The 14,391-nt window shown below is 32.5% G+C and overlaps 2 protein-coding genes across 2 annotated transcripts in view; one reads left to right on the top strand and one right to left on the bottom strand.

The window, feature by feature from the left end:
- Nucleotides 1-3,172, bottom strand: part of LOC136033826 (E3 ubiquitin-protein ligase MIB1-like) — a gene marked incomplete in the record, with an annotated part of 265,548 nt that extends 262,376 nt beyond the window's left edge. Inside the window, 1 exon segment of the mRNA XM_065714758.1 lies at nucleotides 2,910-3,172. Coding sequence (XP_065570830.1) covers nucleotides 2,910-3,014 — 105 coding nt within the window.
- Nucleotides 3,173-10,041: 6,869 nt separating this feature from the next.
- The window catches only part of LOC136033827 (5'-AMP-activated protein kinase subunit gamma-1-like), a 188,252-nt gene continuing 183,902 nt past the window's right edge, over nucleotides 10,042-14,391 (top strand). The window contains exon 1 of the mRNA XM_065714761.1: nucleotides 10,042-10,116. The gene's annotated coding sequence lies outside the window, so the exon portion shown is untranslated. The remainder of the gene's footprint in view (nucleotides 10,117-14,391) is intronic.

Genomic DNA, 14,391 nt, shown 5'->3' with positions numbered 1-14,391 from the left:
GGGATATATCAATTCTAAAATTGGTGCAGCAACATGCAACTAAATGCATTAGGGATTTCAACATCTTACATATCCAACCCAATTACATAATATTAACACCTGGCTACAAAACAAATTCTTCTCTAACCATATAGTCAGCCTATGGAACTCCCTTAGCCACAATGCTATTATGTTGTCCAGCATTGAAGCTTTCAAGTCTGTAGTTGACCAAGACTGGTCCTAGAAACCTTGGCTCACAATATGGGAGCAAGTTGAGTTATTGTCATCAGTGACTGGCATTCACAAGACTTGTTCTTATTGTTGGAAAGTGCAATTCAAGGTAATTTAAGATCAGCAAAAAAATAAAAGCAAAACTTGACTTTAGGGCTCAGAACAAACATTGCAAGAGTATTGAAAGTATACATGGAAAAAGTGTTAAAAGGCATATGAGTGGTATTTTCATTGAAATATTCTATAATTTACCCTGTTGTATGAAAAACATTAGCCAAAAAAGTAGAAATCAGTAAGCTTTGGTAATATCTTATATTAGTGGCTCTGCTTAGGGAAACACCTTAAAAAAGAGTGATGTAATTAGATTCTTGTTTATGCTGTTTTCAAAATTTACATTTGTATTTTTGACAATGTGCCCTATCCCCCATAATGGTCCCAAATTTTGTCCTAAATAATATATTTCTCCAACGTTTACCATATTGCTCTGAATCATGTCTTCTTTGTTAAAATAGACTTGTTGTATTCTTGGCCTATAAAGACCACTCTATCTAAGTAATAACCTTAGAACTGTTGGATAAAAATAGTATATAAAAATGATTTGAAGAAGTGGATAACAATGGAAAGAATTGTGATAGTATGATTATGGTAATAGAAACATGATAAATATAATAAAGTAAAATTTATTGTTTTCTTTTAGTTGAATATACTGTAAAATTCTAGTTGATTGACTTTTGGCTATCTCAGAAAGGGGTTAGGTTAGGAAAATGAAACTTTCAGGGATGAGTCTAAAGGCTAAAGCATGTCCTGGGAAGGTGGTTGCCTTTTCTCTACCTTTAGTTCTGAAAGTACAATTCCTGTTATTTGAGTAGAATTCTGAACCATGTCAATGTTTTTTTTCTTCAAAATTTAGGAAATGTATTTGCATATCTTTAAAACCTTATAAATTGGGATTGAGCAGAGTTGTGAAGCTGAAAACAATTTTGTTGTACTTCATTTAAGCAGATCTATTTTGCAAGGGTTAACTTTTATGACACACATATTTTTTAAGGTCATCAAAGGTCAGGGCCCTATAGAGGGAGAAGGAGTGGAGGTAGTTGCTTCAAAATACCTTCCTGGGACATACTTTAGTCTGTAGATTCATCCCTGAAAGTTTCATTTTCCTAACCTAAACCCTTTCTGAAATAGCAAGAAGTCAATTAACTAGGATTTTACCATATATAGTAGTACTACTTTTATTTTTTTTTAATGTTTCCTTCTGTGGAGCTGCTGATCAAGAATTTTACCACAAACATCTGCAAATAGTCAAGGGCTATAGGCAAATCTAATGCAATTAGTAGAGAGGGAAGGGTGAAATGCAATTGTAATGGTGATGATAATTCAACTTAGAGGGACAATTTTAAGGGAAACCAAATGGTGTATATTTTTTCTATTAGCTTTTGGTATAGCCTAATCTAATATAGCCTAGCCTAGGTTAAATTTAGCCAGCATAAAAAGGTAGCAACCTTGAAAAATACCAGAATTAATTCATATAAATGACCAATGAATAAAGTGAATTCATAGTTTAATTATCAATTTAAAAATTCATAATTAAAAATTATCAATTTTTAATTTATCAATTATAAAAATTGATAATTTTGGTAGAATTCTAGTTAATTGAATTCTTGCTATCTCGGAAAGGGTTTAGGTTAGGAAAATACAACTTTCAGGGATGGTTCTACAGGCCAAAGTATGTCATGGGTAGGTATTTTAAAGTATCCACCTCCACTCCTTCTCCCTCTAGAGGGCCCTGAAATTTGCCTACATGACAGGTCTATACCTATTAAAATTATGACAAAACAACATTTTACATCAATTTTCAGTTACTAGTTGCTTTGTCTCTGCCTTTAGTTCTGAAAATACAATTCCTGTTAATTGAGTAGAATTTTGAGCCATATCAATGTTTTTTTTTTCAAAATTTAGGAAATGTATTTGCATATCTTTAAAACCTTGTAAAATGGTATTAAGCAAAGTTATGAAGCTGAAAACAATTTTGTTGTAATTCAATTGAGCAGAAGATCTATTTTGCAAGGTTTCACTTTTATAGCACACATATTTTTAAAGGTCATCAAAGGTCAGAGCCCTCTAGAGGGAGAAGGAGTGGAGATAGTTGCTTCAAAATACTTTCCCAGGACATACTTTAATCTGTAGATTCATCCCTGAAAGTTTCATTTTCCTAACCTAAACCATTTCTGAGATAGAAAGAAGTCAATTAACTAGAATTTTACCATAGTTTTTTATGCTCTTGCTGAATATAGGCTGATAATTGTTTTTGGTGAAAATTCAGTTTTAGACCCTTTACAGACCCTCTAAGATGATACCCTTTTATCTTATTTTAGATACAGCTTACATGCCTCTGTTAGCATCACTCTTGTTAAACCAGTTTACCTTTAAATTGAAATGACAGCAACAAATTTGAAAATAAACATTAGGGAAATATATAGGTTAATGTGGGCTATATATTTGGATAAGGTTAGAATTGAATTTGCAACAAAAGTGATTATTATATTCATAAAGAGCACAAAAAGGAATCAAATATTTTGATCACTTTACTAGTAGGCTAGTTCATTTATGTTATTCAATATTTGCCAAATTAGCCTACCATCCAGCTGAACCACTGAGCAAGAGATAGCCTTGCCCTATCTTTCAAAAAAGTAAATCACCTGCTTTCCCCATTTCCAATCAATTCCTCGTATGACTCGTCCTCCAACTCCTTCCATGATATGGTGTGTTGATCTAGCACCACTTGAATTGCTGGCTTCTTGCATTTTAGTAATTTTTATGCCAATGCTGAACTAAAAACACTTTAAATATCTAGTAAATTCTAAAGGCAAAATTTGAGTTAGTTTTTATAGTTTAGTTTCTCTAGAATAGTCAAGATTTTTTCATAGGCCTAAAGGGTAGTTTGATAGATGACGTCATCAAACATTTCATTTATTTCTTCAAGAAAAGTTGAATTGTCGATTGTAATGCTATCATATATTATACAACTTCAGGTTCAATTTTGAACCTGAAGCACAGACAAAACGTATGTGGATTACAATTCTCCAAGTCTTTTTTCTACCTACATTGTTGATTATGGCAGAGAAAAACAATATTGAAAAGAAACCATACATAAATAGAGTAAAACTCAGATTTCGTAAAATTCTACGGTCAGATATCATCATTAACCCGGAATCTGGCTAATTTTAGAATCGAATTTTCGCACTGGAAAAATGGGATAAACAAACATCAACTAACAGAGATCGGGCATCTATTACTTTTATATCTATTACCATTTCCATTTAGCAGACTTTGCGCTATTTATTCCATTCTTCCGTTCTGAAAATTGCATTTTAAAGATTTGACGGGACCTTAAAATACGGCGATATCTGACCATATAAATATGGAGTATTTGACGTTTACCGTTTTCTATCGCTGTCACAGAAATAGAAAAAAAGAATTAGAGGCCAAATTATCGTAGTATCTCTATATATCCCTTTTTCCTAAAAATAGCACGAATCTACTAGTAAAATGGTCAAAAACAAAGTCTGACCGAGAAATTGTGCAGGAAATGGCTTTTGTTCGTTTTTATTATTATGATGTATTTGTCGAATAATAGAAATATTTCTGATACAGAAATATAGCCAGCTGAACTTTGAGTTTCAGTCAGCATGAAAACGTGCAGAATAATTTTTCCACAAACGGCGTGAAATGCAAATCATAAAAGTTTAAGATAAGGTAATCTTAATATGCCAGCAAGTTTCTTGGTAAAAGAGGACACTGACGTAAAAACAAATTTTGGACTAGGCCACAGGATCCCAAAAATAAGTCAGAGAACGAAATGTTTCGATCATATGAAATAAAACGAATATGAAATTACCAAGGCCAAGAAGACTTTAAATTTATATGAGAGGGACAGAAAATAAAAACCCTTTGTGATAGTTTTTACTTTTCTTTTCTTTTTGCCATTTTCACTTTGTGAAATTTTTTTTGTATGGTAGTTCGTTAGCGTGTAGTTTGAAAAAGGCTAATTACCTATTTTGGTGGAGAGCCGGGACACGAGCTAGTTTTTTTATACAAATCTTTCGAAATAAAATATGAAACACACCTTTCCTGAGCTTGGAAAAACAGACATCTCTGTTGAAAATCTTTGCGCTTGGAATTTTCATAGCGAAAAAGGGTTCTTGATTGACACTGATTTTAAAACTTGGCTTCTTAATTGCTGACTGCTGTGAAAAAAGCTATTGTCACACCCACTAATAGATTATAAAATTATGATGTATTAGTATTTTATGATCAATAAAATTATAGATTATAAATATATTTTAATATTTAGAGATGATATTTTGATTGGGTTAGGTTTGGCATCAAATATAATCCTTTCATTGCGGCCCCACAACATAATTCGATGTTGTAGTATTCATAGTTTTGTCACTAAAGTATTGAATTTCCACCGTATTTTGGTTTCGGTATATTTGATTATGATTAATCAAACTTCATTTCCCGATTGTTTACCTGATAATTCGCAGGTACCTCTGTTAATTTCAAAAATAATCTCAAAGCTTTTTAAGCTCTTCTACTTAAGAACTACAATGTTTGATCGTAGTTTAAACCCTAGGTAAATTCAAATAGTCAGTAACAGCGTTGTGTCAGCCTCTGCATCATTAAATAAACCAATAAAATATTTTTGCTAGAAATTTTGACTGGATGGGAGTAACGCACAATTCTTAAAGGCCTGGACAAGCAAGAATTAAGAGGAACAAGAGAAAATACATTTTTAAGATTTCAAAAAATGACTTCTTTTTGTTCGGTAGTAATTAACTCACCTCAGAGAAGCTTAGAAAAAAAAGTCAGACACTTTTATAGCACTTTTGCGGTAAGAAACGTGATACTTTTCTAGAAAGTTGAACTTTCGGTTAAACCAGGACTCCCTTTGTAACTTTTATTTATTTGGCCTTGATCCCCTACTTATTTCAGCTAGCATCCAACTCAGAATATGCGCAGAAAGTATAGTCCACTTTGATGGTTTCATTTTCAATAGCATAACACTGAGTTTACCGTAACTTAATATAGAATGGTTGCCCCACTTCTGACTACATGGTGTACATCTCGGGACACCACGTATACCGCACAGTTCGGCTCTACTTGGGACAGTTTCTAAAACACATGACATAGTCCAACCACACTTGGAACGCACCACCTGGTGTATATGATTTCCAAAAGCCGGTAGCCCCTTGCTTAAATGACGTTAAGGAAATAACGTCTTTAAGAAAATCTTAAATAAAGTTTTTGGCAACACTCTACTTTAGCTACTTTTTGCTACCTTGGAAAGGGATTAGGTTAGGAAAATGAAACGTTCAGGGATAGGTCTACAAGCTAAAGTATGTCCCAGGAAGGTATTTTGAAGTACTTACCTCCATGCTTTCTCGATTTAGAGGGTCCTGAAATTGCCTACATTACAGGTCTATACCTTTTGAAATTTTTGGCAAAACAACATTTTACCTTAATTTTCAGTTATCAGTTTCTTTTCTCAGGCTTTAGCTCTGAAAATGTAATTCCTGTTATTTGAATAGAGTTGTAAGCCATATCATAAATTTTTTTTCAAAATTTAGGAAATGTATTTGCTTATCTTTAAAAACTTTATAAATTGGGATTGAGCAAGTTGTGAACCTGAACACAATTTTTTTGTACTTCATTTCAGCAGAAGATCCGTTTTGTAAGGTTTCACTTTTATATCACATAGAGTTTTAAAGGTCATCGAAGGTAAGAACCCTCTAGAGGGACAAGAAGTGGAGAACGCCAGAAAGAATAAAAAATGACATGATACCGCTGGAAAAAAAATATTGATATATTGAATGAATTAGGTTTTAATCCTTATTTTGGAGGTTTTTACTCGAGATAATTTACTAAGTAAAATAAAGAATAAAGAACGGTTTAATCAATTATGACCGCAAAGGATCACCTGGGAAACATTTGACTCGTTATTTCAATAATCCCAAGTGCTCATTTATAAAATTTTATAATTCCTTTGAAATGCAGCCTGGAAATAACGTTTTCAACTACTTAAAGACTTGAAATAAGCAAATTGCCTATCATTTGGCTCAAGTGCAAAATTTTAGCTATATGAATCGTGGTCATTTTTGTGTTGATTGTATAAAAAAAAATATTGATGAGAATAGAATCACATAATTTTATTTAATGTTTATTTTCAAAAATAAAAAGAAGAAGAATTAGAAAAGAGATTTGTTGTTTATCGTAGAAGCTGTAAATATCATGGAAATGTTGGTAGTTTCTTCTTAGTATGTAAATTTATATTTAGTGCTCCAGGTTTATCTGTTCTCGCTATGTTACCCTTTGCATCTTTATATTTTGGAACAGTCTTGATTGAAGTACAAGAAATGTATCTAAGAATAGTAGAAAGAAAGGCTAAGTATAAAACTATTTATTCGTTCGTTTTAGAATAGCTTGCTGTGTGTAAATCTGTTGAATTGACTAATGAAGAAATAATTAAGCGAAAAAATAAATTACGCAAAACATTACAGTTTTTTCTTGCGAAAAATATATGAAACAAGTGAAATCAAGTGGCTATACGTATTAAATAAAGCCTGTAAAGTTTTACACGTAAATAAAACCCTTCTTAATGTCCATACTTGAAGAATACCAACCAACTTTTCCTAGAATGCTAAGGCTACGCAAACCATCTAACCAAATAACGCGTTACTACTCAAATTATTTGTGACGCGCGTCTGGATTTCTTCCCCAAAATCTTTCACTGGTGAAATATATTTGAGAAGAAAGCCAAAGATTATTAAAAGAATAAAAAGTATTTCTGATTCAGAAAAATTGATAAATAAAACTATTTACTTATAAATAGATAAAGTGATAAATTTTAAGTGAAATAAAAATAGAAAATAATTATAATCGAATTATCAGGAAAGAAGATTTAGACTTTGGAACTTAATAAGCGATTAAGGTAAAAAATGTGGTACAACTAAATATGGAAGTAAAATAGTTATAATTATTCGTTTTAAAGGTGAAATGTTTGATCTATTTGCCCCTAAGTGTTTTGATTATAAAGCAGCTAACCTTGAAAAGAAATTAAAAAAATTAGATTGCCATCAACTAAATATTAAATCATATTAAGTTATTACTTTTATCAGTTGTATAAGAAAAATGAAATATAATTGAACTCTTAGTCCACAAATTCTTCAAATTATTATTTCACAAGACCTGTTTTGATCTTGAGCTCAGGATGGAAAATTGTAAAAATGCTGAAAATTTTCATTTAAAAGGCTAAGAAATACAATTGAAAATGGGGTAAATTGATGGAGCGATTTAGGTGGGGCCTAGAACCCGTTTTAAAATTGTGAACAAGCATAAAAATGAGACCAACTATGGGCTTGTTTTCATGTTGAATGTTGGGATGAAAAATGATCGAAATTTACAATGTCTGATGTTAAAGGGAGGTAAAAGGAACTGAAAATGATGTAAATTGAATGGATGAGATAGGTAGGACAAAACTAGCAATTACCTTACTACTCACGAGTTAACTGACTAGGTGACAGGCTTGATCAAATTGTCTTTCTGTTGCAGCATTACGGCCGTCGGTGGGTAAAAATACTGACACCGCAGATAGAATTTTGAAATTGGACTGCCATAAAATAGTCAAAGTCTCGAAAATGCTTGGACATGAGGACACTTTTCGAAAAAATAGCAGTACCTTTCTATCAGATGACTAGCCGCAGGGTCTCAAACGGCAACAAACTTACCTTGCTCAACAAATTTAGACTATTGGCAGCAATAAGGTGCTCCTTTAGACAAAGAACGTCATTTGTGCCACATGGAGTCCAGATTATGGGTAATTTCACTGAGATGCAATCTTAATATTCCACGTTTTATATCGTAAACCTGTGTTCATTTTTGGGAATTTATAATTTTTTGTGCAGCAGGGCATTTGTAGCTATATCATAATTGGTCAGTATGGTTGCATATAAAACACTGAATTTTACCTTGGCATGGGGTGTCCGGCTTGTTCGAACGTCCATTGTGCACACTTTTTTAGCAGTGAGTAAGAGCTTTACAGTTCATAGTAATATGCCCATAAGCTTGGCAGTTGTAACTGCGAGGAAGGAGAGGGAGTAAGTCGTCAATGCGGATTTTCTCATAATCTATTATCACTGATGAGGAGATAACTGCTAGTAAGTCTTCAACAGTACACTGGAAATTTTTGTGGTTTTCTTAGCTATTGATCCTTAGATTTGATAGCACCAGCTACATCAGCAGCTTCATTTTCATTACTTACGACGAGGTGCCAAGACTTTTTTATCTGTCTAAGCTATGTTATCACCAACTTCGAGCTTTTTAGGTGGATTCTTCATTATAACGGTATAAGAGGGGCTGGGTTACTGTGTGAGGGCTTGGAACAGAGCAGGTTACGGGTTATGCTGTGACAGAACATAGTTACAAGATCTGACACACATTCCGTTAGATTTACGAGTGAGTGTGGCAATTATTTCTTATTAGATAACTAGAAATCCCCCAGGCTCTTACAGGAAGAAGCCCGGCAGCAGTATTTTCTTTCCTTCGCATTCTCAAGAATTTTCAGAATATCCAGACATTTATCTCCAGCTTTTTGTCGGTCACTTCGATAATTCAAGCAGTTTGCGACAGTCCAAAATGCTTTCTTTGCTTCAGATAACGGATTACTACTGAAAAAGCCCATACTAGTTTGTATAATATCTGCTTGAATATTTCCCCAAGCACAGGCACAGTGTAAAAAGTTCAAGTTTGAGACCATAAGAGCTATTGGCCTTGAATTTTCAAAACAAATATTTATGATTCCTCTGTGGAGAAATGAGTCAGAAGTTGGGGCTTAAGCGGGAATCGCCCATCACCAGAGTAAATGAAATACGATGGAAGGTCGCGGTAGAATTATCTACGAAGTGCCCTGGGCTAATATTAGCCAATGTCTGATGTCTGCAATTAAAAACCTATGGGAAGTGCAAGTACCCGAATCACCATTTCCCAGTCTTGCTATTTGTTTTTGTTCTGTTTTTCAAAGGGTGTCATTAAATTAGTGGCAATGTCGCTGAAATCTGATAAAATGCATTGTAAAATAGATTGTTTTCAAAATTTAGTGTTTCTCGCTCATATCTGGTTCGCGTTTTCAAACTATAATCTGGTAGGGTCCTTTTATCACAACACTTCTGTTTCGTGTTTATAAAACCATTTAGCAATTTCTGATTCTAGTCGGGTGTTGAATTAAAAATGGGTGTATTATGATGAGTTTTAGCCGATTATAAAGTTAATAGGATTGTGTTTATAAGATATTTTAACTAAAAGATTCACTGAAGGGCCTGGAATTGGATTGCTACCATTAGATTATGTGAAAGCAGTCTCTATTCTAATTGAAATAAGAAGAAGTTTCGAATCAAATCAAAAACCAAAAAGAAGAAGAAAAAGACGATGTTAAGTTTTTCTAGGACCACAGAGAGATCAATCTCTGTTTCACAATACGGGCAAGAGTTTGAAATTAGCAGCAGTATTTTACAGCATGGACCAGACATTGATTTGGCAGCGAGATTATGTGAGAAAATTTTTATACTATCAGCAGAGGAAGAGAAGATGATATTGAGAGTAGTAAATTCGCTCCATTCTAGATTCATGCGACTTTGGACCTTAATTAAATGAAAATTACTAAGAAGCTTTCCTCTCCTTTGAGATTGGTAGCATAAAATTATTTCGTTTGCATGTCTGTATTTCATACATTTCGTCTATGCTTTTTTCTTTTTTCGATTTTCGTTTTTTGATCTGACTGACAAAGTATAATTTCAGTTTAAAGAAAAGGCAACACTGCCATCATGTATGCTGGGATTTGTTAGCCTCTGAGGGTGTTCCAGGTGAAAAATCAAGTAACTTTAAAGTAACTAAAGAAGTTACTTGAATTTTACATTAAGCAGGAACGGCTTATGAAGTAACTAAGGTCTTATTCAGATAGAAAAAAATATTATGACCAAGATTTTGATAACATTTGTTTTAGACTCATTTAGTCTGAATTTAGAATAACTTCCTGTGCATAAGTACTTGTAAATATTGTAGCTGAGGCCACCGACCAGTAGAGGAAACTCTTAGAATATTTTGGAACGAATCTTGAAATCAACAAAATTAGATACACTCTAAGGGTGTATGAATAGGATATTCTAGGCTAGTTGCATGTTTAAACTTATTTGTCTTGTGTATAGTTTAAATAACGTAACCTCTTGCCAAGATTGCAAAAAGTAGCTAAACTAGAATTTTACCACAATGATTTTTTCTGCATTGTTTCCTGATTGATTAAGCTAGCCTAACCTATATCTTAAATTTAACCCACTGTATAAAATTGACCTACATTGTTCACAAAAAGAAAAGCAGAATGCTGCATAAATAATTTAATGCCAAATTCATTATGGAAAGGTATTAATTTTGCAATAAATCTGTGGGCATTAACCTAGATTTGGTTTAAATATCCTGTTTCTATATTAATTTTTTGTGCATTAGTGTCTGAGATAGCATACAGTACTGTTGGTTATTGAAACTCTTTGGCTTAGGCCTATCACTTTCTTAAATTCAGTTGAACTATTAAGGTTAGAATTTTAGACTAGGCTAGTTAAAATTTCCAAATGATGGCCTTTTCACTAGGCTATCTTGAAAAGTATTTGAGCTTACTAAATGATTTTTTAATGATGGATCTGCATCAAATGAGAGGGAGTTCCCCTAGATTTGGCAAAATAATTTGGGAATTTTCATTGAAATATATATATTTTGGTACATCCATCAAGGAACCCCCCTCCTCAGATTTTCAAAATAAATTCCCTTCCCCCTCCCATTTACAGTTTTGTAAATTAGTGCCATTTGTGAATTAGCATAGCAGAAAGACTGGTTTTGTCCTGGATTTTGTTTTATTTTATACTTGACTGATTTCAGCTTATTCATAGAAAATGTAAGGGTTTCATGTCTTCATTTTTATGGAATTCGTTTTTTTATTTATTTGCATAATTTTATAGTATTTGCTTATGAATAGGTTAAACTTGTATCAGATCAAAGGTATAAGCTATATAAAAAATGCCAATTTTTCATGATAATTAAAAATGTTTTCTTGGGCATTAATTTGTGAACACAGAACATTTTGTTGTTAGGGCAATATGATTTTCAGAAACTTGTTTAATAACCAAATCAGGCTCATACTTAGGCCCATGACCTAAACTTAACAAGAGAAAGAAACAGAAACTTGCAGTAAGTGGATGACATATATTTGAAATATTCAGTTCACCAAGTTTAACCTTTATAAAGCAGAGTAGTGACAACACAGTTTTCAGTTTACTGTATTTGCTTCTACTTAAATCTAGGCTTTCTTTGAGACCACAGTCCAAGATAAAAATGATTTATTCAAAGCCCAATATAGGAACAAAATTATAGGATCAAAAAATATAGGACAATACCACACTATAGTACCACACTAACAATATAGGAACAAAAAAAAGGCCTCCATCAAATATTCCAAAATTCATGAAAAATATAGCATAGAGATGGGTGCATAAAAATTCATGGCTGATTTAGGATTTTTCTGTGAAGGGAAATTTCTCTCTTCTGACGGCTGTTCAAAAACTGTTGTCTTTTGATAGGTAGAAAACAAAAATAACTGAACCTATAGACTTTGTATGCATTCCTTTCATCTCTAATACTTGATACTCTTCAGAACACTCACTAATATTGAAACAGATATCTTACAGAATCCTAAAATATCAAATAACTTCAAAAATTCAATAGATTATCTCAGCTAGAAACAATTTTAGATTTTACAATTTTACAGCTTTTTTCAAATCTTCATACAATGAACTCTGCCAGTGGTATGTCAGAAATGACACAACATTATTTAGTTCTACAGTTGCTTATTGATGAAATAATGGATACTGATGTAGGAACAGATGAAAATGAAGAAAAATGGTGGTAAGTTGTAATATAATATTCAATTTAATCCTGCAAGTTATTATTTTTCTAGACACAATCTTGTATATTCAGGTATGGACAAAGTTCCAAAGCTGCCAATAGCACAATTAAATAGAATTCCAAAAGCTGCTGACACTTTAGCAACAACTGCCAAATAGCATTACTACTTAGCTACCCCATTTTCTCTATTGTGGGGTATATGTATAAATGAATGTTGGAGTGGAGACAAGTATTATGTTGACTAATAATTTGTATTTTTTTTTTTATTTCATAGAAACAGTTTTTTAGGACCAAGAAAAAAGGATTATGATTTTATTTAAAATACATTATTTTGTTTTGCTACAAAGTCATTTATTGTTGTAACCTGCAATTATGATGTTATTCATCATCTTGTATACAAAGATGTCATCTTGTATACAATCATTGTGAGTCTTTATTTTGATGTGCATATTTGAAGAAAAAGTTTACCATATATATGGACCAACTAACCCAATAGGAACATTTTGACTAAATACCTGACAGCCTGTACAACTAACAAGTCTCTTTTTGCTTCCTGGCTTTTGGCTATGGTCTGTTTTATGCTTTCTATTTAGCTAATTTTGTTTTGCTGGTTAAATAGCAGAAATATTCTTTATTTGACTATGTTTTTGAGTTTAGGCTATTTTATGGTTTTCATTTAGTTATTTTCTTTTTTCCCAAGAAAGAATGTCGGTTAAATAGCAGAAATAATCATATAGGCTACATCACCTATCACTGTCTTTGTAGAATAAACTTCTAATTTCTTGGAATTAATTTTTTCAGGTTTGGCATTAATAAATTTACTCATAGATAACATTGGCCTCCAAAATTACAGTTTTGAAAATTCTGTAAAGTGTTTTGCCAAGTTTCATGCTATTTGATATGTTAATTCCAAAAATGGTTCCCATCATTCCCATAATGTCAGGATTTTCTTGAAAAATACATATTATTTTAAACAAAACCCAATTTGGAAAAGAATGATGTTGCCCAATTTCTTGTGTACTATCTGGTAACATTAGTTTCACCCAAAGCCAATAATTTGTTATTTCTTTATATTACATAGAAACAGTTTTTTAGGACTTAAAAGTTTCTGATTTTATTTAAATGGCCCTTGTGTTTCAAGAGTTAAGACAAAAGGTCAAACTGTAGCATAAAGAGCAGAGTATTGTGGAGGGGAAATCAAATCACATAACTTTTCCTAGCTAGAATTTCCTCTTTGTGGAGAATTTTTCCTGCAGAAAATTCTCCCATCAAATATTTTTTTTTCCTCAGAAATGCATTGATAAGCATCTTATCATTTTGGTTATGGATGCAGTTGTTGGCTTGTTGCAAAATTAAAAAATTTCTGATGGAATGTAAACATTAACTTGCTTTTCTGAATTTACAACAAATTAGTGCAAACATAAATGCTTAATTTGGTGGTGTCCATTGTAATTCTGAGTAACTTGCAATATCAAGGATAATAACATCTTTGTTTTATTATACTTGACATCTAAAGTTTGTGTTTCCAAGATTTGTCAGGGGCTAGTAGCTACAGTAAATTCTTAAATGATTCATAAATGAGGGTGGCTTCCCTGTCCTTAATAACTCATTTTTCACCCTGAAGTTTTTAATATCTTATAAAAGTTTCTTAGGGGCCATTTTTATAAGGATTCAAGTTCAACTAAAATCCTTGTGAAACCAACAAAAGATGGATAAAATTCATCTTTTGTTCAACTTAGAGATGGGCTTCATAATCCAGTTAAAAATGCGGCAAAAAACATAATCCATCTCAGTGATACCTTAACTCATATAGCAAATTTCAAGCAGAACTAGCTTAGCCTACTAGCAGTTGTCTTTCATTTTGGAGAGGCCAGGCCACCCAAGCAAAATGAGCTGGTGGAAAACTATTAGGAAAGTTACTGTTTAGAGATTAGGATGTCACAAAATTAAGCATTCAATATGCTTGTTTGTAAATCTTAAGTAAATACAAACCCTGTTGGAATTTTGTTGATATCCATCTCACAATTAGTGTGTCTAAAGAAAGTTTCCAAAGAGCATTCAGTTTTCAGCATGCATTTTATCTTTATTGATGGTTAAAGAAAGCAATAGATATACCTGCTGTAGCTGATTAGTAATAAATAACTTGCTGCCTTTCTGCATAAAAATGTGCATTTTTAT

The sequence above is a fragment of the Artemia franciscana genome, chromosome 12 (assembly GCF_032884065.1).
Source record: "Artemia franciscana chromosome 12, ASM3288406v1, whole genome shotgun sequence".
Taxonomy (NCBI): Eukaryota; Metazoa; Arthropoda; class Branchiopoda; order Anostraca; family Artemiidae; genus Artemia; species Artemia franciscana.
This window is presented reverse-complemented; position numbering and strand designations above follow the sequence as displayed.